The following is a 25,930-nucleotide window of genomic DNA, read 5'->3' on the forward strand; positions in this document are numbered from 1 at the left end:
GTTCTCAACCACTTCTGCAAGTGGGAAGAGGCTTGTCTAAATAAGGATTACATTGATCTTATATTCCTGGACCTACTTTGTTCAGGAAGACTCACACAGCACTTGCTTGAAGGAGTGTGATGGAAACAAGGACTTGAGCCATGAGAAACATCATGGATCAGAAAGCAATATAGAAAAGAAAATGCAGAAATATCTTTAATGCTAACTATTAACGTAGCTATAAATAAACTATTCTACCACAAGGTTTGTTGACAGCCTCTTGCTTGGGGATCTGAAACGTGACATGGTACTACAGGTGGAATTTGAGCATTTAAAGAATATAGGAAAATACTTCTTAGTTATGAGAAAAGACAGACGAGGAGGGAGTGTCTAAAATTGAAATCCTGGCAAAGATTTAATCACGGCTGTAATATCCACATGATATCAGATTGCCTTAGCACAAAAAGGGATTGACCTGTTTTCTATGACACATTTAACAGGATGCAAATAAGCGAGGATAAGAGATTAAGCTATGTGTTGTGGCTGACAAAGGTGAAAACCACTGCATACCCAGGAAAACTTAATCGTTTGAATGGTACAAGACTAAAAAAAGAGTGGTCTTTGAAAAATGCTTGTCTGAGCTGAAAGGAACAAACCAAATGTAGGATGATGGCACTTCAACATGTTGCATTATCAGAGAACAGGCAACTGGAGCAGGGTCCAAAATAAAAGAAAGACTGCTGGACTATAGAAGCCTGGAGTTAGAAAAGACTGATGACAAGGGTCAAGCTGCAAAAATTGGTGAGAAACCTTAAATATAAGCTTTAACATAAGTCCCAGAAAAAAAAAAAAAAAAAGCCAATTGGAGGTTTAATAAGTGTACTCTGGTTTGGAGTGTATGCACCCTAAAAAAACCACAAAAGCTCCTTGGAACTGTCCTTCTAACTGAATGGGAAAATCAACCCCAGAACAGAAAACTCTGCTTTTCAGATCCAAAGCAGTAATATATGCATCCACAAAGTTTTTGTAATTATAAAAATAAAAGCAGGGGAAGATTAACTTCCATGTAATATTGGAACTTGGTTATCATAAATAATTAACAGAATTAAAACACGATTAATTCAATGCTCATGTTAATTAAAATTATCGTAATCAAAATACAAAAAGAGCTTATTAAATGTGTGTCCTCACTGCTAATAGTAGGAAAAGAGAGTCTCATTCAGATTGTTTTCTAATCTCAGGGAACTAAGTAGGTATGTTGAACAGAAACATTTTATCTGCCAGCAGACAGAAGAGAAAGGATGCTTCCCAAAAAGCGTGTGGCATAAGGACATTTGGCCAGAGAGTTTCTGCTCCTTTAGGGGTATCTGGTCAAGGACATTTTAAATGCAACAAGAGAAAATAAGGAGGAAGCCATAAATAAGAACACACAGGAACACAAACCTGAACAACCAATAAGGGAGGCAATAATGGGAACCAAACCTGGACAGTCACACTAATTGATGAAGGCATGTGGAAGTGTGAGAAGGTTTATTCCAGCAAGGTCATCTGATCCAGAACCTTGTCAATTTGTAAACTAAGAGAAAAGGAGGAAATCCAGAAATAAAATACATCAAGACACAGACCTATCAATAAGCAAACCTCACCACTCACACTAATTGATGGTCTATGAAGAAACCACAGGCTGCTCGGCCAGGAAGCTCAACCTGGACATTGCAAGTGATAAGACTGTAAACCAGGGGGAGTCTGAACTGGGAGGGGTGCAGGAATTGATAGAGCTTTGGAGATGCAGAAGGGGACGTGCAGGGGAAGGGGGAACAGAGAGGAACAGGGGGAGCAGAGAGGAACAGGGGGGCAGACAGAAAGGAGTATAAAAGGGTCTGGCTGTGTAAAACAGGGCTGGTCAGTGCATTTGTCTGGCTGAGCCATGCACTTGATCACCATGGTTCATCCAATCATCTTGTATCTTCTTACTAAACCTTTTCTTAACTATCTCTCTGCATAATGTGTATGTGCGCTGCAAGGACCAAGTGCCAGCTACTGGTGAGACCTGGATGTGCACGCGAGTGAAAACTGCTGGAGTCAGAGCGGGGTGCAGGCTCCCCCAGCCTCTGCTGTCGGCTAACCGAGTGAGTGTCAGGGTCTTTAACCTCCAGCCACTGGAGTGGCAATGGTGTGTGTTCCCAAAAACACCTATTTTGAGGTCCAGCATGAGCAAGGTCAGTGAGGAGCTCCATGACAGTGGCTGGTGTAGGAACACAGGTCACAACCCATGCGCTTGGTTCCAGCTGGGATGGGGGAATCTGTGTCTTCCCCAGGCCTGGGGTGTGTGTGCAGGGGTGTGTATTGGTCAGCAAACTGCAAGCTGGACCAGCTGGCAAGTAGGGGAACTTGGATCCAGGCCAGGATATCAGGTGGGTGAGGAGGTCCATGCCGGTATGCCCATGGAAAGCATGGAGCGCACAAGAGACAAGCGTATGAGTGTTGCATGTTTGCAATGAACATCAGGCTGGACCAGCAGGCAAGTAGGGGACCCATGAGCCAGGTAAGGGGGTCTGGGATCTGGGAAGAGGTGCCAGGACAGAGGGGTTGTGTCAACAATCAAAGGATCTGCAAATATGCATATGCTTGTGAACCTAGAGAGTGGTGTGTGTGTGTGCTGCTACAAGTGACCTCCTGTCTCTGCCAGCTGAAGAGAAGGGACTTAGGTCTCTGTGCTTATGTTATATGTGAGTCCCTTATACAGGTGCTGTTGAAGGCAGAAGCTTGCCTGTGACAATCTGTGTGATCAGCCACGTCAGCATCCTCTGTGTCTGTGTTGTCCATGTCTGTACCTCTGGGATTCATGTCCAGCTTTGTTACTGGTTGAACCTGCAAATGGGAAAGCAGCAGCCGCATCGTTCCGCCTGGGCAGAGACCCCGAGTCCTGGGCAGCAGGGGCCAGGCAGGAGGGACCTGATCTGGAGCAGCTCAAGGAGGCAGCCATGTGCATGACACCACTTAACGCGTAGATATATTTTTCGTGACTCTCAGAATACGAGATTGGCCAATTTCTCTGAAAGAAGGTACTTAAGGCTATGCTTAATGCACAGTACGGGAATACTGCCAGCTTAACATGTGATCTGCATTTTTTTTTTCCCAAAAGCAAGTGCAAGGAATACTTGAAGTGATTGAGGGCATGGAAGCGGGCACAATATGTAATAGTCCTGTTATGGAACAAATCAGTCCTCCTATGGGGAAAAACAAAGACCACAAAAAAAGGCTTGAGAAAGCACGTTTCAGGCTTTAAGAACTGGAGCTTTAGTTAGTCAGATAAAAAATGCAAGTTTAAAGAGAATAAAATAATGTATATGGGAGAAGACAATATGCCCAGCTTTCTCCCAGCAGAAGAGAAACTGTAGTTATGGACATAGTGAACTCGAGAGGAAAAAGAAACACCAAGCCTGTTGCCAAGAGAAACCGAAAAAAGCCAAACAAGCATGACTGTACTGTAAACCTGGACAAGGATTTTCAAAACTTGAATTTTAATAAAACAAGATATTGTCCTGAAAACTCTTGATATTTGATCAAGTTGCCAACAGATGTTTCAAAAGGTGACCTTGAGCAGAGCTATTGCAAAAAATATGGCACATGCTTTTAGGGCACTAGAAAGAAGCTAGAATGTACTCATGTAAAAAAAAAAAAAATCTATTCACCTCTGGGAGATAATTCTGGCCAAGGCTATTCCAAAAGAAGTATTGACTATTCCACCTCCCCAAATACAGCTGTAAATCTGATTTGCAGTATCAAGGAATACAACAAATTATAACAGACACTTCCAAGAGCATCTGATGAGTCTGCAACTGGAAAAAATGATGCAGAGAGTAACCTAATGTGTGTAAATGTGATTTAAAAGAATTATTCAGTCTTAGGAAAAAAAAAAAAAAACACAAAAAACCAAAACCAAAACCAACCAACCAAACAAACAAAAACACAAAACAAAACGAAACACAACATGGAATATATTTGCAATGGCCATAGCAGAAAACAAGATATTGAGGCAAGTCATTAAGGCTGTTGCCACTGAATGGTTTGGGAGTTGCATGGTAAATTCATATTAGCAATTCAAATTAGAGCTTTCCTAACTGATGACATACTATTTAAACTTGACAGAGTACAAAAATGGGCATGCTTCAGAGAATACAGCAATACTACACTGATATATAAGAGTGAAAAAGCAGAACAAAAAAATCCTTTGTACTAGTCCTAAATGGAAGTGGAGATCAAGAAATAGCAAATGCATGATCTTGTCAAAATAGGTACCCCTGCTGTTATACCAAGAAATACTGGAATGTGTCCTGTTGTCACATTTACACTTCCTGAAACACAGGTAGAATTGCCTAACAGGTGATCAAACAGAATACAGAGAGCTCCTAAAAGACATATTGAGTGCAATTAAAACAGTTAGTGTAATAGAGGATGTTTTTTACAAGTACCGTACCATAAGGAATGTTTCTGTTTGGGTAATTTTCCACAGAGAAAAGGAAAGATGTAAAGACTGAAGTACTGCTTCTCTAAGGGCTAAGTAGTCAACATTGATCTGAGTAGAGCCAGGAAGAAACTCAGAAAAGCTTCCTCTGGCACTCTCATCACACAATACAGCTGTAATAAACCATCTACTGTATCTCCTGTTTAAAATCTCATGATAAAAATCTCAAACATCTCTAAACAAGGTGAGGAGATCTAGGGGCAGTCAGCAGGACACAATTCTGAATCTGTGTCAGCTTAGGGACGCAGGGTGACGGAGGAAAGGACCATTTCTACGATCGTGGGCTGTGAAGGAATATCCATAACCATTTGTTTTGTGACAAAGTAGGTGGGAAGAAGACTAGGCCTTCTTCTCCAAACACTGCAGGAGGACAGGGGATCCAGCCCATAGCAAATTACACCCTTTAGGCCAGTTGATGTATGTCAATAAAGCCACATTAGGGTTGAAAATCACTTGCCATGGACTTAGTGAAAACTGGTAGCCTTTTCGGACATGACAGCATCATAAGGCAGCGCTGAGAAGGAGAGTTACAGAAGGCCACTGCTCCCTCCCCGCAGCATTCCCTCAACAGGTACAAATCCAAAGCTCAAGCCTTTCAAAATCTCTTTCTGATTCAACACTGTGACAAAGCCGGGCAGCAAGAGGGGCCAGTTTTCCAGCTGGGATTCTGCCACATTTTTCTCTGTATCTCAGTTGCACGACTCACCCACTGAGACAGCAGGAGTGAAAAAAGTGCACCAAGAGGTTAAAATGTCATCTCTCATGCACAGCAGCAGCAGCAAAATGAACTCATAAAGCGATTTTTAACAGCTGTGGCCTTGTTTTCATAGAAATATTACAGGTTACTTATCTCAGCGGCTTCTAAGAAGTTCCTAGACAGCTTAATAATCATCCTTTTCCAGTGTGGGATCATTCCCCAGTCTATGCTGCCAATTTACTTCTCCAGTATAATTTTTAAACAGTTCAGTGGTAGAGTCCACAACTTTCCTTGAGACAACCCTCCTCAGCCTGTTTTCTCTCTGACATTCTAACTTGTAAGTGTTCTACTTCTGCAAATCATCTCCCTTGGACCATCCTAGTAATGCTCAATGACTGTGGTTGAGTATGAGCACAATTTTGGGCGAAATTAGATTTGATCACTGAGATATTTATTGAGCACTTATACTTTTCTTTTACTCACATCATGGCCAGGAGGGCCCTGTGGTCCAGGGATACCAGGTACACCGCGTGGACCCTGGAAAGGAGAGAACAGACAAACCCAATAACATGAACAGTACATATGAGGTGCTTCTTAGCTGAAGAGAATAAATCTTCAACCCAGTAGTTCTTGGGGGAAAAAAAAAAAGGTAACTAGCAGTTAAACAACTATGACAGAGTATAAAAAAAATATATTCTCACGTAGCATTATCACAGTATCAGTCATTTCTGTGCCTCAATGGACTTTACGTGCATCAGTAAAGTCGAGCCTCACATCCCTTGACTGGAAAGGTAATAATGATTCTTTATAGGAAGCAAGTTTATGAACAGGGAGAAAATATAACTAAGCACAGGATGGAAGAGGAGAAAAAATGGTCCAGCTCTTCCTTACGAGCTAGTACACTGGATAGGACTGGCTCTTGTGCTGGAAATTCATGCCAGTGTGTACTAAACCACAGTACACAGGTATTTGTTTCACACCAATGGATTGCATGTTTGTAAAACTGCATGTTGAGGCACTAAGCGTGTTTGGTGACTGCTAAAATGCAAAGGTTTCTGTAAGATTTAAGTAAGAAAAATGCTTAAAAATGCCTCGGCTATAGGGCATAGCAGTGCGTATTGAATTACATGCCTTGAGATACTTCTTTTGAATGAAGGGTTAAACAAGTGATTCATTATTTCTTTTGTAGGACTATTGACAGGTAAGGAAAAGTTGTCACCATGCCAAGAGTCTCAATCAACTCTTTCTCACAACTCAGTATAGCAGACAATAGCTGGTAATGCACAAGAGAAGTCCCCTTTGGAGGGTCAGCCACCCTGTGACCCTACTAACCCTGGGAAAAAATAAACTAATTAAACATGTCTTCATGAAATCATTGGTAGAAACACAATTAATGCAGTTTCCCCCTCCCCATAAAATCTGGGTGTAGTTAGAAAGACATACTGTACCAATGACCCTTTGTCTCCTGGGGGTCCCACAGGGCCCTGAAAACAGAAAGGGTACAGCAATAAAAACACTTAAAATTAACATCCCCCTTAGCTGATCAGAGTGAGTCCTGAAGCATCACGATAACAAACATTGGAGAAGGAAGTTGAAGAAAAGGAGAAAGTCTGCCCGGCTGCTCACACAAACATTGTTATAGTGTGCAATACTCACAACAGGAAGTTTAAGGGAAGGATCAAAGGCAAAATAAGGAAGAAATTGAGGTAGATCATGGAGGTAAAATTGTGAGAAAAAAATGAGAGAAAAAGATACCAGAGGGGTCAACTGTATGCTGACACGATGCTTGTCTGACTGAGCCCTGCACAGGTATACATTGCAACAGTGGTCTTCAAATCTTATCAGCGCAGAGAGGAGGAGCAGGATCAAGATATTCTTGCCAATGTTTCTAAGAGTGCTGTTTAAGATAGAGAGCAGCCCTGCGGAGAAGGACTTGGGGACACTGGTGGGTGAAAGGTTGGACATGAGCCGGCGATGTGAACTTGCAGCCCAGAAGCCAATTGTGTCCTGGGCTGCATGACAAGGAGCGTGGGCAACAGGTCAGGGAGGTGATTCTGCCCCTCTGCTCCGCTCTGGTGAGACCCCCCTGCAGTGCTGGGCCAGCTCTGGGGTCCTCAGCACAAGAAAATATTGACCTGTTGGAGAAAGGCCAGAGGAGCCACAAAAATGATCCAAGGGCTGGAACAGCTCTGCTGGGAGGACAGGTTGAGAGGGATGGAGGTGTTCAGCCTGGAGAAGAGGAGGCTCCAGGGAGACCTTATTGAGGTCTTTCTCTACTTAAAAGGGGCCTGTAAGAAAGATGGGGACAGACTTTTAAGACGGGCTTATTACAACAGTACAAAAGGTAATGGTTTTAACCTAAAAGAGGGGACATTGAGGCTAGACATGAAGAATAAATTTTTTACAATGAGGGTGGTAAAATACTGGAACATGTTGCCCAGAGAGGTGGTAGATTCCCTGTCCCTGGAGACATTCTAGGCCAGGCTGAGTGGGGCTCTGAGCAACCTGATGTAGTTGAAGATGCTCCTGCTCATTGCAGGGGAGTCAGACAAGATGGCCTTTAAAGGTCCCTTCCAACCCAAACTGTTCTATGATTCTATGAGTTTATGGATGTTGACAGAGGCATTATTCTCTGCATTGGTCTACATGGCCACAGGCATCTATGTGTGTGTGCAGTGTATATGCATATGATCATTGGCAATATGTGCTCAGCCTCGTTACCAGTTGGACCTGGGGACACAGAACCACAGCACCCGCACATCTGTTGGGCTGGGACAGGACAATTCCCCCATGTCCTGAAGACCACTGTATTCAGCTACCTCTAACACATGGAAAAACATCCCATGGGACCTGTGTGCTCTTTAAATAAGGTCAAAGTAGGGAGTCCAGTGGGCTTGCATATTCTGTTCATTTTGGAATACAACTTAAAAAGTGCAACTGAGTAGAATGAGACACTAGAAGGTATCCATATCTATAGGAACACCACAGAAGGGATGCAGTACCCATACCCTGCATGGATGAGTCAATCTGGCATTCCAAACACACCCAAAGCAAGGCTCAACCTCACATCTCTGGGGCTGTGTTTGAATAAATTGGCTCACACTATGACTCCTCTTCCTTTGATTTCTATTTCAGGCACATTAATTCACTAATCCTCATACAGTCCTCCATGCAAGACGCCTTAATGGTCTGCTCAAGCAAAAGCTAAATACATAATTCTGAACCCAAAGTAATATGAAAAGGGCAAGGCAGAGCAAGAGCAAAACAATTCTACTTACGCAGCACATATGTCCATTAGGCAACTTCAGCATTAGCATGTGAATTCACCCCATTTCTCCAAGCAACCCCCTCTTCTGCTTATGGTTCAGTTGGGAAATAACACACTCAGCTAATATTCAGTTTATGTCTCAGTATTATGTAAATAGTAACTCAATACTTTAGCAGACAAAGTAAAAAAAAAAAGAAAAAATCCTCATTTATATATACCTTTTATGCCAGGAGCAAAGCCTGAGAGAGTTTAAGGGCATAGGAGAAAACAGGGTGAGGACTCCAATTAAAAAGAGGTGCTGGCTTTCAGCTCTGAAGCTGAAGTATTATGTACACACTTTTATCACATCACTAAAAAGACTATAGGCTGACACCTTTAAATCAGTGTGTAATATGAACTGAAGCAGCCCCACTGACTTCTATTTTTTTTCTGTGGGACTCAGTCTTTGTGAAAGCCTGATGGTTTCAACGTTATACAGTGCTGTTCAAATTCCAGAGTCTTTGCACTGGAACCGAGGTTGCAATGAATCTCCAGTGCAGAAAACCATCACAACAGTAAACAAACAAAAAAGTAATTTAGTGAAGCAGATTAAGTAAATAAAAACAAATCAATCAGGTATCGCGTGGTATGTAGGTGCTACTCATCCCGACAATGATCAAGTGATGACACAGGAAAAAAGTAATCCTCTGGTGTAAGACAAGTGACATTTGGAGTCAAGTTCTTAGTAATTTGCATTCATGGCTATACTAAAGCCTCAATGAAGAACAACTTTGTTGTCTGGTGTATATCAGGATGCAGAAGTGAACGCACCTACTGCTGTACTGAATCTAGAAATCAGTAATTAAAAACTAGCCATAGACCAGTGACTTTCAAACAAGCCAGATGCTCATTTGCAAATTTAATTTTAATATTAATGACTGAACATTAAGAAATGGAAGAACATCACTGCTCCTTGGATAAATCATAATAAATAATACCCAGCAAATCTTCAGTTATCAATAACCCTGTAAGGACCATGAAAGCCATGACACAGTCACAATGCAAAACATGACTGACCCAGTCTGCATTGACATACATAGTATTCGGCAAGGTAAAAGCAAATATTAAGTGCAGATACACCTCAGAAAGCTAGATTTGTCAACTAGTATTACACAGCAATATCACTTATCATGTCAAGGTAATTTCCTGTACTAATTGGGAAACATATGTAGATAACCAGAGCATGAAAAAAATGACTATGATTTTATAGTATCATGGCATGTACAAGGGGTTGAAAAATAATGCAAGGTCTCAGATGTCCTCTAGCAATTACATCTAGGAACACTGTTTGCTTCCTCCTAAAGATATTTCTCTCGCACATTCAGTGCATATCTGGAGAACTCTGAGCAGGGCTACAGTCAGAGCACCCCCAAATCCCCTGATCTCTAGAGGAATTGTACACACCAAATACTGGAATGATCAAACCACAGCGATATGAAAATCCAAACATTCCGGAGCAGACTCTCAAATATACCTTGTGGCCTACTGATGAGGGTAAAACTTCAATACCGACAGCAGGAGGTGAGGGCAGAGCTGGATGAGGTGCAACTAAACCTTTGTGGGAAATAATGCACATTATGGCTCTCTTGGAATACAGCAATTTTATAATCTGATTTTCTGTTTCCCTATCAGAGCGCTGACTGTATCACTGATTTGGACATGTGTGTCACACTTGTCCCTTCTAATGGGGTGACAGCAGGGTTACACCTCCCCAACAGACCAGTCCTGCTGGCTGAGCACAGACCTCAAGTCACATCCACAGCTGATGTGTCAAGATGATGCAGAAGAGTCAGAGGAGTAACAGCCAGTGATATCAATCACTCCTATAGCACTTCTCTGCCTTTCACTTTCAACTAAAACCAAATTCATCCCTCACAACAAGATCCCTCACAACAGATGTGTAGACATATGAGCCACGAATGGCAGCCTCTAGACTAGTCTTCAGAAGGTAAATCATCCCACAGGCTCTTAGAATCATAGAATGTCTTCAGTTGGAAAGGACCCAGAAGGATCATCGAGTCCAACCCCTGTCCCTGCACAGGACAACCCCACAGGTCACACCGTGTGTCTGAGGACGTTGTCCAGTCTCTGCTTGAACACTGTCAGGTTGGGACCGTGACACCTCCCTGGGGAGCCTGTTCCAGTGTCCAGCACCCTCTGGGGGAAGAACCTTTTCCTCATGTCCAACCTGAACCTCCCCTGGCACACCTTCCTGCCATTCCCTCGGGTTCCTCATGGCACAGCTGAGCACAGGCAACGCATTCCTCAGATGTCAACGGGTAAGTTTTCACCTCATTCCAGGTCACAGCAGGACCTGCTACTTACAGGGGGTCCAGCCAGCCCGATTCCTGGCACGCCTCTGTCTCCTGGCTGCCCAGGGAGGCCAGGAGGTCCCCTCTCCCCCTGAAACAAAGGAAGAAGTTGAAGGCTTTGTGTAGTATTGAGAAAATGTGCCGAAATGCAACCGGGTTTTACAACAGAACATCACACTGATACATCCTGACCTGATCCTGCCCACAGAGTAATGGTGTCAGAATGTGGCAGGGTGGGGATATGGCACAGGTACTGTCACATCATTCCAAGAAAACTGTCCCTCTCCTCCACACGAGCCGCAGGCCGTCTCTGTGGGCACCCACACAATGTCAACGTGTGCCACATCACATAAATGAGAGGGAACATAGCGTCTACAAGTATTTTAATTTATTCTAGTGCACAGCATAGAACTTCCAGCATTTGCAATTGCCTGTAGGATATTAGGCACTCTTCTTGGCTCGGGGAAACACTAAGCACCACAATGCACTTTTCTTTGTGCTTCTATGGTAGATGGCTAACCTGCAAACATTGCTAAGTACAGATTATTTATCTGGGAAAGAAAGAATTAGGGGTGTTTGATTACATCTTAATGTTCTCCTTTCCTTTACCAACATACGACTACATGCAGAAGTGCATGAATAATTTTTTGTAAAAAAACCAGTTCATCAGTTCTATCACTCTCTCTAGAGGACTGTACTACAAAATGAGATACCCCCCCGTTAGAAAACAGGATTTTCAATAGTAAAACCTGCAGAGCACAGAAAACTACTTGAAACTGTTTAATGGATACTATAGAGAGAGGGTTAAGAAATAATTCAGCTGAAAGACTGAAATTTAATGTCTGTTCTCTTGTTACAGGGAGAAATCAAACAAGATTTTTATGGATTGTATTGCAGTTGTGAGATTTGGTCTCACACTGGAAGAAGACTTATAACAATGAATCTTATTGATGTTATTTCTTATTACACTACATCCAGCTATATAGAAGCATGATAGAAGAATTGTTACCCATGGATTCTGTCCACTCCAAATTCTGTCTGCAATATCACCTAAATTTTTTCCCTTTCTTTCTTCCTTTCTTTCTTCCTTTCTTTCTTCCTTCTTTCTCCCTTCTTTCTCTCTTTCTTTCTCTCTTTCTCTCTTTCTTTTGCTCTTTCTCTCTCTCTTTCTCTCTCTCTCTTTCTCTCTTCAACTAATGTTATATTACAAAGAAACAATCCTGCAAGGACAGTGAGAGAAATTGTATTCTGATTAGTTCAAACACTCCTGCAGATCTCTTATCTGTTATTTTATTCAAGAACATAATTTCAATACAAAAAGTTCAATAGTATTTTCCCATGCACAATTAAGATCCTTACTGTCTTGTGTTGATATTGAATAGAATATTTAATGAGATTTCTTTTAGTGTTTTTTTTCTGACTCATATCAATTCTCAGTTTACTATTGAGTGTGTGTTCTGAACTGTCAAATATATATACAACAGAGTACAATGTATTTATACAGAATGCAGCAAAACCAAAAGAAAACACTTCATAGCAGTTTGGTTATTTCAAAACTATGGGAGCTAGATGGATCTAGTCTCATACTCCTGTATTCCTACTTTTATCATTTACAGAATGTATTTAAACATCTTAGTCTTCTTCCAATCCAATTCAGGACACAGTCATTTCAAAAAGGAGAAATTCTGGCATATCTGATTGAAGACTCAAGCACAACCCAGATGCTCCCAGAAGCAAATGTTTTTGCTGTTTTATTGCTTTCTCTATTAGCTGTGTACTTATAAGAGAATAAACATTAATTTCAGCTGACATTAGTGTCATTAACTTAACCAACTAGCTATTCTTAGCCTGAACTACAAAATAGGAGGACGAACCAGGACTATCCAGTCCCATTAGAAAATAATTTATATCCGCCCTGAGAAGTGAAGGAAATGAGTGTTATGACTGCTCTTTCAGGGGCTGACAAGTGGTCTCAAGAGCAGGTTGTCCTTTAGCTATGCAATGTCTCTCTTGCTGTATGGATCAAAGGTCCCCAGTCACAGTTTCCTTGAAAAAGTGGGCATTTAGTCCTTAGTCTGTGCTGAATTCACATAATGCTGGAAGAAATTTTCAATGTGGAAAGTGAACACAGCTAATTCATATCTCAATATTTACATCTACAGACATATTGGAATAGTAAAAAAGGAACCTCCTAGAAGGCCAGAGGCCCATTTTTGAGTGAAACCTTCACAAACTCTATTTTCAGGTGAAAAACAGACCATGTTTTTACCACATCTTTTTCTTCTGTTCCAGTGATGGAGAGAAGCAGTCCATAATGAATCTCATGCTCACCTTATGTCCAAAGGGTCCTGGCAAGCCTGGTGGGCCTCTTTGCCCCTAAAGTAACAGAAACAAAACCAGAAAACAGTCACCATGCAGCCAAACAGGAGCCTGGACTTTAAGACAGTCAAGGTAGCAAACATCCCCACCACCACCCTCCTTAGAATTATAGAATAGTTTGGGTTAGAAGAGACCTTTACAGCTCATATTCTAGTGATAACACGTAAGCAAATTTGCTAATTCGATTAGAATTAAATGCTTATAGGGAACTACCATCAGTATATGCATTTTTGTGCTGGTCACAAGGACAGCAGTTACTCCTTTTGGATGTCTCCATTTTTGATGGCCAGCAGGCAGAAAGGACTGAAGGGGGTTTAATGTTCAGAAATATATCTTCAGTTCTCTCTGCCTTTTTGGATGCAGCACTGTGATCTGGATAATTTTGCACAATCAGGCCTTTTGTGTCTTCAGTAGACAGCCTGCGAGCGCTTGTGACAATGCAGTCTAACTACCAAAAATCCACCATTCTTCTGCAGAAGTCATGCTTGTCTATCTCAAGTCGAACTACTCAAGCGTGGAGCTTGCCAGCAGGACTTACCGGTTCTCCATCTTTACCCTTACCAGGCAAACCTGGCTCTCCAGCAGGACCTGGCTCACCAGCTGGCCCAGGCAAACCCACTTTTCCTTCTTTTCCAGGATCACCCTGTGAAAGACAATCCAGCAAAACTCTTAGCAGCATACTGAAGACCATTCCTCTCCCAGGTCTTTCGTTGGGACTGAAAGATATGTGTTTTTTCGAGCCTTCTAATCTGAATTTCTCTTGGTATCACAGGAAAGTCTCTTTAAATGCGACCCTTTTCCTTCGGTAATCTCAAGGTATTTATAATTTACCTTCCTTAAGGAAAGTAAAATGAGACTTTGAAATGTTTTGGGAACCAGCTATATGAGAGATCCCTTGGTCGACGTAAGACCCTGAGGTAGATCTCAGTAATCTCGAAGATGATTTGACAGAAGGGTCTACTCCAGCAAGCAAAGATCAGCATTCCAGCATGCTGGGCACTGTGCAATGCATGAGCAAATTATTATACAAACCCTTGACCTCAGAGAGCTCACAGCCTAGCTATGAGATGAGACATAACAGTCAGGCAAGGCAGGCAAAAGGTAAGCGAGAATGCACTGGAAAGCTGAACTAATGGTCCAATTACAACAGATTATCAGGAAAGCAGAAATCTCAGTTTCCTAGCCATGAAAGCCAGTTTTTCTTCCAGTTCTGGATTTACAGTAGTCAACAGTAGTCAACAGATTTACAGTAAGTCAACAACTTAAAACACCAAAGCCCTGCTCTCATCAGGCAGTGAGGACAGTAGAAAATGATCATTGCAGTGACTTCCCTGTATCCAGTTGTATCTCAGTGATTGTCTTAGGTAAATTATAAAGCCATAACAGGGTGAAAACCTTACAGCAGGTGTAATGGGAGAGGTCAGACAAGATGATCTAATGAGCCCATGTGTCTTAACCACCCACAAACCTATGAAATCATTTCCCAGTTCAGACTCTTTCTGCCCCAGGTTACTTAAAATGCCCAAGAAGAAAAAAAAAAATAATCGATGAAAGAAGAAACTCACCTTTTCCCCTTTTTCGCCCTCCTTTCCTGGTAGTCCAGGGCCTCCAGGCACACCCTGGAGAGAAAAGAACTTTAAAGCTTAAAACTTTGTTTTTAGGCAGTATTTGATCCTGAAGCAAATGGATAGACCAGTGGCTTCAGTACAGTCTATCTCAAGGGTTCGTATCACTTTTAAATTTCCCAGTACAGACAACCCGTAATCCAGAGAACACCACAGAAGAGTTGTGTACCAAGTGCTTAAAGGAGTTGGTTTGGCTTTATTTTTTTTTTTCAATATAAAAAAAAGCTGAACAACAAAAGCAAAAATTGAGTTAATCTCAGATGTGTGCATTCTCTCTCTACCAATAACTATTCTATTTGTTCTGTGAAATCATCAGCAGTTCCTAATCCATTACCAACAGACCCTCAAATCATCATCTCTGTATCAGAGAATCCAAAAGTCTCATAAACTTTTTTTTTTATGGCTACTGCTCTCCAAAGCTATACTTTGGAAAGCATAGCTATGTTGATCTTACCCTCTGTCTCAGTTTTCAATCATTTTCATGTCTTGGCATATCTCAAAGGGTTCCTTGTCAAAATATATATGATTTAGAGCTCCAAATTAAATGCTGTAATTTCCTAATTCACCAAAACACATTATGAAGTGGCATTCCATTTTAAGATGTGAAATGATGTCTTAGCACCAGTAAGATTGGATTGACCTCTTCACAGGGTGGCTGCAATAATTATTTTCCTTTTTACACCAATAAAAATTATTTCCAACTATATTAACTTTTATAGATAATATATTGGTATTACTGGCATAGAAGTTTGCTTAAAGGATATGAAATTGGAAAAGGTCTTAATTTTCAATATAACTTTCAGTTTGAAATTAAATTGCTATATTAATACAATTAAAATAAATGTATCTTAACAATTAGTAGAAAGACAATTTAAGATTTCTTAGATTGCCCAGGTAATAAACTCTGCCTTAATGAGCCCTCTGTGCTAAAACGCTATGTCTGAATACATTATAACATGGGATCTATCTGCTGTTTTTCACTCCATTCAGGGTAAACCCAGCTAAAATCCAGGCACTAGAAGAAAATTACAGTGGTGGAGCAGGGAGCAGAGTTAGTCCAAAGACTTTTTTACAGACATGAAAAGCTCTATCATGCACAACTTATTAATGGTGATGAACATCTACCAAGGCAAGAAGGACACTGTATTGCTTTCAAAGCTCTGATTGTAGGATCAAATACTTACATTCTTCCATAATAAAAATGGGAGAATACCATGGGATTTTTATATCAAGAAGTCATGTTTTCAAAAGGAAATGACAAATGAGAATGAGGCAAAGGAAATAAAACCAGAGAGACAATAAACATCGCAATTTTCCTCTTGAAGAGCTGGCAGTAAAAATTGCTTTTGACAATTTGGTAAGGAATGAAGCAACTCCATGCCTCTCTCTTGCTACAAATGAATGTGAGAATATGCTTCATGGATACACCATTTCCAGGTCCTTCCAGATATTTAAATTCAACCATTAAAAAAGTGTAATGAAACACAGGCTCTTGAACCTGACAGCAAACCCTGTGGAAGGGAAAGCTAAACATATTAAAGAAATCAGGACACAGATAGGAAAACAAATCCACTGGTGCACACATACCACATTTCCTGGCAAGCCTCTTGAACCTGGAGGCCCTGCTGGTCCAGTCACACCCTGTTTTAAGAAAATGAACAGTGTGTGCATATGCATTTCACAACTTGTACCACCATAGGAACACGATGTTCCAAGTGAGGCTGGAGTTTGTATCAGACACAGTGTTGTATAAGCACAAAGCAAAAAATAGCATTTTTGTGAAACACTTTGTTGTGAAAAGAAGCATGAAACAATACAAAATGAATGAAGACTCTCTTTGGGAGCTTAAATTTACTTCCATCAAAATAAATCCTAAATCTAGCTGAGATATAGGAAGAAAAGTCTAGGCCTGAAACATCAAAAGATTTATCATAAAATAAATATATCATAAAATAAATTGATTTACCATAAAATAAATATCTAGGTCAACAAAATATGCTTTGTTGACAATTCTATCTTTCTCTACTCTGGGGAACAAAACCTGAAAACACTCATTTGCGCTAAATAGATGAACAACACATAGCATTCAGAGTGTTATAGTTCTGAATTGCAGGTCTTTTCTGTCTGCAAGTGAAAGCTTTTTAGGGTGGAAAAGCCCATGTGTGTCCCCAAAAATGCATGGGGGATATGAGAGGACATATATTTGGGGATTTATGTCCCCGTAGACATGTATGGTTTAGGTTACCAGGCTGTATTTAGGCATATTCCTTTATACTTGACCATATCAGGTTGAAGTTGCTACCTCTGGAGTTGCTCGTCACTGGCCATGGTTCACTTGTCATCAGAGCTTTGCAACAAAAAGGATTTCTTTTAGCATGCCTAATCCATTTAGGGCTAAATCAGCCAGACTCTAAAAACATCTGCATCAGCAGACTGAAACAATCTATCTAACTTGGAGCAGAGTACAGAGAAATCCCTTCTACTGGAAGTGCTGGGCAGTAATATCTTGCAGAAGGACAATGCAAACAGTTGGGAGATGATGAAAATCTTCCAAAGCACAGCTCTTCACAAAGTGAATGTCTATCTGTTGCCTTTGGCTCACTAAAATGGAATTAAAGGTTTCCTCATTTCTGTGTTATTTACAGTCACTGGTCTACGAGCCAATAGAAACATTTGGAGCAGTGGCAGTCTGTGAAATGATGGAAAAAAAAAAAGGTGCCAGCGTATGGCTGCATTTCCATATCATTAACATCCTCTAAGCCACCAGGCTATACAAAGAAATAAAACCAATGGTGAGTTTCGTGGAAGGGGGATGTTTCCTAACTTTTTTTTTTTTTTTCTTTTTCTTCCCCAAAAGATTGAGGAGTCCTTCAGCCAAGAGTGAAAGAGAGCTGGGGACAGGCAGATCAGAGTTTAGGTCAAAGCACTGCTAGGAACAACATCTAAGCACAAGCCCAAGAAGGAAAACCATGAACACAAAGGTGGAAGAAGAAATTTCAGCTACTAGGATGCTTAATTTGGATTTCCTATTCCCTCCTTCTCCCAGATATAAACATCCTTTCTCTCAATCGTTATTTCAAATAATTCTTCAGTCTTCCTTCTCTGCTTGCAGAGAAAGTACGTGGCCTTTGATTCAGCCATGAAGGGCTTATGTGCTCTCACAATAATAAATTTGGACTTGAATCCTTTGCTGTTCTTTAGCACACAGTCAGACAATAGCAGCCCTCCCTACAACACATGCCTCAAAAAAGTGATATGTGACAATTCCTCTGGTGATGAGCCTGTATTAAAGACATCAGAATTGACTAAGAAGCCTAAAACCAACGATGATCAAAAACTAACTGAGGTTGCTGATGAGAAGCGAGCTCCCTGCACCAGCTGGCTGCCCGGGCTTGGCTGATATCGCAGTGCAGTAACAAGCTCTGCCTGCATCTCACCCAGAAAAGAGGGAATTTTGTTAGAGAACGAGAGACTTGGCCAGCAAAAGATGCACAATTTAGAGTGGGCTGACTAGGGCATCGATCTCTATGATGCAGCTGTCCCTGTTTGCCCACAAGCAGCAACTCTTCCAGCTGCAGTTTAGGATATGCCCCAAGCCCCAGCAGCCTGGGATTGTGAATCTGCAAGGCATTGAATTCAGAGTCCCTTCAGGGAAAAATGCTGCAAGGGAAGCAGTTACTCACAGGCTTTCCAGGGGCTCCAGCTTCGCCTTGGGCTCCTTTCTGTCCCTTTGTGCCCTGTGCAGAAAAAAAAGAGAGATACCAGCTGATTAGAGATGGGACAGGACTGCCTGCCAGACAAAAAGACTTCAAGATGCCTGAACATGCACACTGGGCAAGGGCCTTCGTTAGTCAAGTCACAGAGCAGTTTAACGGCTGAGGAAATGGCTCCCGGTTCTCTGTGCAGTGAGAAAATGAAATATCAAAATAAACCCCAGAGACATAAGAAGAATTACTAATGACTGATCAGCTCAGAGGTTGTTTCTTGACAGAAGATGCTGAAAGTTGCAGGCATTAATCTGGGTGAAAATTCCTTCCTATCCTCAGCCCTACCAGTTACTTCATTTTCAGCTCAACTCTGATGGTCTCCCTGCACAGAGGAAGTTTTGCCTGCAGTTCTCAAATGTGAACAGCAGTCATCTAGAAATGGTCAAAACAAATCATAGTGCAGAGGGTTAGTCCCAGTCCTACATACCATGTAGCCCTTTCTGAAGGATTTTGGCAGGACAAGGTCTACTCACTGGATAGTTCCCCATTTAGCAGATGTTACTTAAAAGTTGCATGTTATTACTATTTTTTTCATAATGCTAAAACTGCGGCTAAACCGTTTAAACTGTTGATGCCCAAGTAATAGCTTGGGCACAGCACAGATGATGGCAGGGTGAACATCCTCCCATGTTGACATGAAAACGTACCTTGGTCATGACTGTAAATAATACATGCGAGCCAAGAAATTTTCAGAAGATAATTGAGACTATAAAACCATTTTATGTGAGCCATAGTGCATTCAAAGTCAAAAGGACTGAGGCTGAATCTGAATGCTTTGCCATGTTTTGCCAAAGTGCTGCCATAACTTATCCGTGAGACTTGTGGTTTAGTGACATCAGTACAAGATGCCCTCCTGAAGGATCATGAAGTTGGAAGAAGCCTCTCAGACAACACTGATCATGCTACAGAGATACCGTGTTTCTGCTGTAATTTTTCTCATGTTTTCCTGATGTCCAGTATAAATAAATACATCTGCAGAAACCCCTGGACTTACAACAATGAAGACAGGGAAATGGGCTGTTGCTGTATAGGGGAAGAATTATTTACAGTGATATAGACCTTGAAAACACCACTCTCTGGTCATGCCAAAAATTTTCTTCAAGGCTGGGCCCTCTTACCTGTACTCCTGCAGGTCCTGGGACACCTTGTTCACCTGGGACCCCAGGTAATCCCTGAAAAAACAGAGGGAGATGTGAAGGAGCTGAAGAAAACTGCTCCTTTCTTCTCTTGAGTAGAAGGAGATGTTTCTCCTTCCTCCCACTGAGATACAAAAGGGTGTTTTTCACAGGGGCTGTGACTGCACAGGACTCTGTCTTTCCTAGGGGCTCTATCCAGAACAAGAGCAGTCCAGAATACAAATGGAGTAGCCCAATTTGCAATTTATCTGGGCCACATGACTTCAAAAGCCCTTAATAAACCAGGTACAACCTCATTGTCAGCTGTGTTCTGTCTAGCAAACTCCGTAGTCCTCTGTTCAGCCACTAAGGCCCAGAGCTATTAATTAATTGCTTAAATTCATGTAGTCATTCAGCTTCCTCTACAGTCACTATAAAGCCAAGCACCACTGTGGCCATTTCTGATGAGAGAAGCATCCCAGCTGCAGAAGGGTCTTGTCCCACCTTCTCCCTCCAAAACACGCAGCTCTCATGTCCTGTCCCTGCTAAAGTTCAAAACAACTGAAGCAACACTTGGCTGTGCTTACAGGTTCTCCGCTTGTTCCTTGATCTCCTTTCTCCCCTTTTGGTCCAGGTTCACCCTGAAGAACAACAACAAACAAAGAGAGAAATAAAAGCTATTTCCGTGGCTGCGTGTCACGCCAGTCCTGTTTTCTAAGAGGGTTCTTTCAATCAGATATCCATTTCTCATGTAGAATAGCTTCCTCAAAGGATTTTAAGGTCAATGAATCAAAACTATAATATCACACACTAAGATTTGGAGATCTTTGTGTAGACTTCTTGGACTGTTATGATAATAATTGCAAAAATGTTCAGTTTTAAAAATGAACAGATTTTCTTCATAGAGAACAGCAGCTAAAGGATTTATCATTCAAAAATTTGATGAATTCAGCTCCAAAGCTCAGATGATATGACCAAGAGCAAAAATGCCAGCACCACTGCACTGCCTCTTTGTAGGACCACAGACCTAAAGTCACCCTACAACTGAGGAAATTATCGCACGTGCAGACAATTCCAGTTACATTTATAAGAGAGGAGTGTTCAGAATTTCATCTCAGCACCTTCAGTGATATGTACTGAGCAGCTCTTCCTGATCTCTACCTCTGTTAACATCTCCATACCTCCATGCAACTTCCCCTCCCTCCTGCAATGTCAGTACATTATTTCATGCACCATCACTGACTAATAGGATTAATTTATTCCTGTTCTTCCTCCTTACAGTAAATTTAAGATGCTTTCAGACAGAAATTCATCAGCTTTGTTCTGAGCTCTAGAACAATAATCAATAAGTCCATATTTCTGCTCTTTCTATAGTGAAAAGGAACAGCACACAATTATGGAAATAGCTGGAATAAACCAGGCAGTACATGAGTACTCATATTGGTGTATTTATATGAACATATGTATTCAGGCAACAGCAATCATTACTTATTCATTATTTATCATACAAGGTGTTTCAATTATGCAATCAAGGAAAAGTAAGAACATCAGTGATTTAAGCTACAGACATAAGGAATACTGATCAGTCAAAATGCAGAGCCCAAGACAAATCAGCTTGAATTTATTTGCATCAGCTATTTGCCAATCATTTCTGCAACACCTGGGAATTCGAAGTCCATTTGCAAATGATTCTTTAACAGACAAAATAAATGTAACTGCATAAATATTACTTAATATCTGTATTTATTATGCATTATGAATACATATAATCATCTGCATTAAATAATAGGAGGCATTTTATTCTACAGGTAGCACCTCGTTAGATCAACTTTTAATCAGGTAGTCTCTTATGCCATCTAGTGGCCTTCAGAAAGATAATAGGACCTCCTAAGCAAATGGTCCTATGCAACAACCCTGTATGGTTGTGCCTGGAAGGTGTTTTGCTTAATGAAATCTCAAGCTCTAAAAACTTTTGAGAGAGTGGAGCAACAAAACACAGACATATGGCAATAAATCTGGAGGCAGGGATGGTGTTACTAAGTGGAAATAAAGGCACATATTACCAGGTAAAACAAGACTGAAAAAGGAAGAAGTTACTCAACAGGCAAAGGGAGGAAGCTTTTTTAATATTCTCCATTCTCCCAGGTTTTACTTGACACTTAACTTGCATGTTAACACAAAATTGGCAAAATTACAGCCTAATGTCCTTGCATAGGCACAAACATGGGTAGAGGCAGCATTTCTTAACTCAACCCGCCAGCAAATCTGCTTGCAAGTCCTTCCAAATTTGCCAAACCCACGACTGTCTGCCGAAGCTGTTAACAGCCTGCTAGTGCTGCCTATTGCGGAGACCTCTGCCCCCGGCAGCTGGACTTAATCCACTGCCACCCACTTCTTTCCTATAGCTCAATGGACAGAAATGATGTGGTGACAGCCAACAGCTGCCACCAACCTGAGCTGGATCAGTGCTTACAGCTTCCTTGACCTGCTCTCGGCAGCATCCTCCTGTAGCCTCAATTAACGCGTTAGTCTTTTCCATGCTACTTAAAGAAGAGAAAACGCAGTGGGGGCTCAGCTGTGCCCAGCTGAAGTGGGAGATAAAAGGCCAAGTGAGGAACCAGCTGCTGCTTTTCCCCTTCTTTTCAGCCATCACACTTGACAACTACTTTGGTTCTCACACACCCCATGTCCACGAAAAAATTAATTTAAAAAGTTCCCTGCACCCCATGAAAGGAACTGACCCCCCTCTTACTACTGCCCTGCTGCATCAGGGAGTTTCTGCAGAGCTCACAGCACAGGCTGCACCCAAAACACACAATGGAGCTGCAGTGGTGGGTAAATGGGAGCTCAGACTCATTTGGTCAGAAATTTTCCATTTCTGACGATTACCAAAGTGTGTTTTAAATGAGATTGATTTTAACTGATAGTAAGTGAACAGAGTAATGGTGCTGCTGCCTTCTATTCAGGCTTCGTTTTGTGTCTCTGCTTGTGTGAGTTGCTCCCTGTTACTGTACACCATATAGTCATAGAAAGCAATGGCAAGTACTGTCTTTCGGAAAGTACGTGACAAATTTCAGCACCCTGCTGGTCCTGCATCCTCTATAACACAACACATGACACTCTCCTAAGGTTTATCACCACCTTCTGACACCTTCATTTGTAGACCTGTAAACCAAAGGTAACTCTTTACTTCCCTTCTCCTCCCAAAGCTTGTAACACTATGTGCAGACCTGTGCTACAGTAAGTAACATCACATTCATCTGGCACATGGAGAAATCCCAGACACCTGACCTGCCAACACACTTCAAGCCTTTTGTTTTTTACAGACTCATTTACAAAAGTAACATGCTCAAAGATAGAGAGAAGTCCTTCTGTGTCTGTGGAATACAAAGACAACATAAGATGTCATCATTCTGCATATTTCCTTAGTATATATTATATATTAGCAAACTATGAGCCAGGGGAAAAGTGAACCAAATAAATCTTGTCTCTGTTTCCAGTATTACCCTCATATTCCTACTTCTTTCCTCAGCCTCTGAAGGAACCTGGCATATGTACTTTTTTTTCTAATGGCACTTTTACAGCCTACCTCTGCCATTGACACACACCGTAAAGCCTCCTGCTCCTTAACAAGCTTACTCACACACTAATGGTGTGATCCTATGTAATGCCAGGTACTAATATTTTCCACTATGCGCTGCAAGTGGGAAATAAAATTTCATTTTAAATTTCACTTAAGAGGCTGGGAGAGCATACAGCTGTGTCCCAGCCACAGTTGTTTTGGGTGCTGCTGATACCAGGACAGCTGTGGACTTTTCATCATGGCTGTTTACAGTGGTGAAGTTGCCCAGAACCAGACTTAAGTTATTTACTGAAAGCATTTAAATAACATGGAAAATACTAAGATGCCATGTGTCTATCAGATACAAAAGGCAATAAGGCAGAGGCCATGTTTATTAGAGGTTTAACTTACAGGAATCCTGGGGTGCGGAGTGAAGAAGGCTGTCTGGAAGATAAACCAGAATGTTAAAAGAAGTGCTGCCTATTTTCCTTGAAATGCACTAACTAATGTATTCTCCTTGTCATTACAGATTACACATTCCATATATTCATCAGTAGGTTTATAAATGAGCAGCTTATTGTAACATCTGGCTGTTTGGAAACAAGCTCACAGGTATCAGACATTTTCTACAGTATTTCAAATAAACTCAAAAACATCCCGTACATCCCATTGCTATGAAAAATCAATCTTTAACCTTGTAAGCAAGTTTACTGTTAGCAATCTCCAGCTCACTTTTCCACTTGGAGCCATCTTTAGTAGTATTAAATTTCCTGGTTCCGTGGCTGAACTTGGTGTGTTCTCTCTCTGCTTTGCACCATGTACAAGACATTTACATCTCAACATGGTTGTCTTAGGGATCACATAGCCATCCTGAAGGACTAGCTACGAAAAAATGATAAAGTTTTGTAGAGAGAAGCAGTATCTTTTATCAAAACTGATAAAATTAGGGAGAAAAATTTAGTCCTTGATGAAATGAGGGTATGACAAAATCATCACTTACTTTTACAGCTGAAACAGAAATTATTTCTTCCTGCAATCACATGAAACTTGAGCGGTTGGGTTTATTTTCTCTCTATCTAGCTGTGTTGTACTGTGTTTGTAAGCTGCCTTTTCCGCCTTTACTAAGACAGATTTATTCTTGGTGTTGTGACTGGGTCATACACATGGAGCCTTCCCTACTCGATAACATGAAGCACCCTTTGGTACAGAATAGAGAGGTCCAAATAATGTCATGGAATAAATTATAACACCTCTTCCATTGCTGCATGAAGGTCTTTAGGCACTTGATTTTCAACAACAGACCTTGAATCGAATTTTCTCCGTAACGTGACTGTGGCAGCTGTAACCAGAGGTGGTGAGCAAAGATGAAAAGTGGGTATCTGCCATTTTTTGGAGGATCTGTGACTGGGATCAGCCCTCCTGTTGCAATGACAGGCCTGTTCCTAGTGCTTACTCCAAGCTGCTTACTAAGATTCTGTGCAGTTTATTTATTTACATTCAGTGGATGCTGGTTGAATTGCCTGTAGTGAACTTTGCTGTAATTATGTTCATGCTCCCAAATGTAATTTTGCAGGCTCATTTTTAAAAGGATAAATTATTGTTTTCTTCTTTTTTTTCTTTTTCTTTTTTTTTTTTTTTTTAAATTAGCAGAAAGGATATATGCAATCATGTATGCTGGTTTGTGTGTTGGATCCAGTGCTGAACCCAGCATGAACTCTGGGATGAGAGGGTCTTTCTGGGCTTAAAACACAGCATGGAACTCTATGTGATGGAGGCTCTGGGAGGCTACAGCATTGCTGAAGCTGAATCCTCCACCCTGTAAGTTCATGTCAATGAGAAGTGGAACCCTCTGGTCTTCCTGGAAGAAGGTCAATTTTTTTTCACAAGAAGATGAGCTGTTGTTCACTGGTATCGGTTTAGAGCCGGTCTTATCCTGAGATCTCAGCTGGAAAAATCAAGTTCACCCTGGAAATTCTGTATGAACAGACTCCTCATTTTCAGCCATGACCTTCTTCAGAGAGATCTCACAGTTGCTAAACAAATCATAAATTCAATTTAAGTGCTACCACAAGGCAAGGGCATATAAAAATGTTTACAAAGAGGCAGAGGAGGGCACAACCTCCTCCCAAAATAAAAAGACCAAATATACCTTGATATTGCTTTTCTGAAGCAAAGAGATATAATCTCAGAGTAAATGAGTCCTAAAGTTTCTGCAGAGAGGTAGCGATTTTGAAAAGCTTTGTTTCTGAGGAGTTAGTGTGGATTAAGCGTGATGATGCCTTAAATATTGTTACAGCACAGAACACAAATTACTTACTGTTCCAGGTAAGCCTGGTGGTCCAGGGGAACCCGTGTCACCCTAGAGAGAGGAGAAAAATATAACTAAGGATATAAAAAGACGCCCAAATAAAACTCAACATTATCAGCAAGAAGATGCGGCATTACCAGTCAAGATGTAACCCAATGACAACCTGTCAGCTCAGTGACATTGAAAATCCCGTAGCACTTCTCTGATGGGTGGAATTTACCCCACTGCTCTGGCCTAAAATCCTGCTATCCTCGCTTTGTTGCATACAGATTTCTCACTTTTTCATCTTTATCACCTTATGATTTCAACGTTGATCTGACTTCACAGATCAATGAATTTCTACTGTCACCC

General features: G+C 41.3%; 1 protein-coding gene across 3 annotated transcripts in view; it reads right to left on the bottom strand.

Moving 5' to 3' along the window:
* The window catches only part of COL22A1 (collagen type XXII alpha 1 chain), a 237,834-nt gene that overhangs the window by 32,883 nt on the left and 179,021 nt on the right, over positions 1-25,930 (bottom strand). For all 3 annotated transcript variants that reach the window (XM_065627435.1, XM_065627434.1, XM_065627436.1), the window contains 12 exons: positions 25,589-25,630; positions 23,683-23,715; positions 20,297-20,350; positions 19,713-19,766; positions 18,511-18,564; positions 16,415-16,468; positions 14,768-14,821; positions 13,741-13,845; positions 13,155-13,199; positions 10,837-10,914; positions 6,653-6,688; positions 5,688-5,741 (listed from right to left, as the gene is read on the bottom strand). In XM_065627435.1, the coding sequence (XP_065483507.1) occupies positions 5,688-5,741; positions 6,653-6,688; positions 10,837-10,914; positions 13,155-13,199; positions 13,741-13,845; positions 14,768-14,821; positions 16,415-16,468; positions 18,511-18,564; positions 19,713-19,766; positions 20,297-20,350; positions 23,683-23,715; positions 25,589-25,630 (663 nt within the window). The remainder of the gene's footprint in view (positions 1-5,687; positions 5,742-6,652; positions 6,689-10,836; positions 10,915-13,154; positions 13,200-13,740; positions 13,846-14,767; positions 14,822-16,414; positions 16,469-18,510; positions 18,565-19,712; positions 19,767-20,296; positions 20,351-23,682; positions 23,716-25,588; positions 25,631-25,930) is intronic.

Source organism: Caloenas nicobarica, chromosome 2 (genome assembly GCF_036013445.1).
Source record: "Caloenas nicobarica isolate bCalNic1 chromosome 2, bCalNic1.hap1, whole genome shotgun sequence".
Classification (NCBI taxonomy): Eukaryota; Metazoa; Chordata; class Aves; order Columbiformes; family Columbidae; genus Caloenas; species Caloenas nicobarica.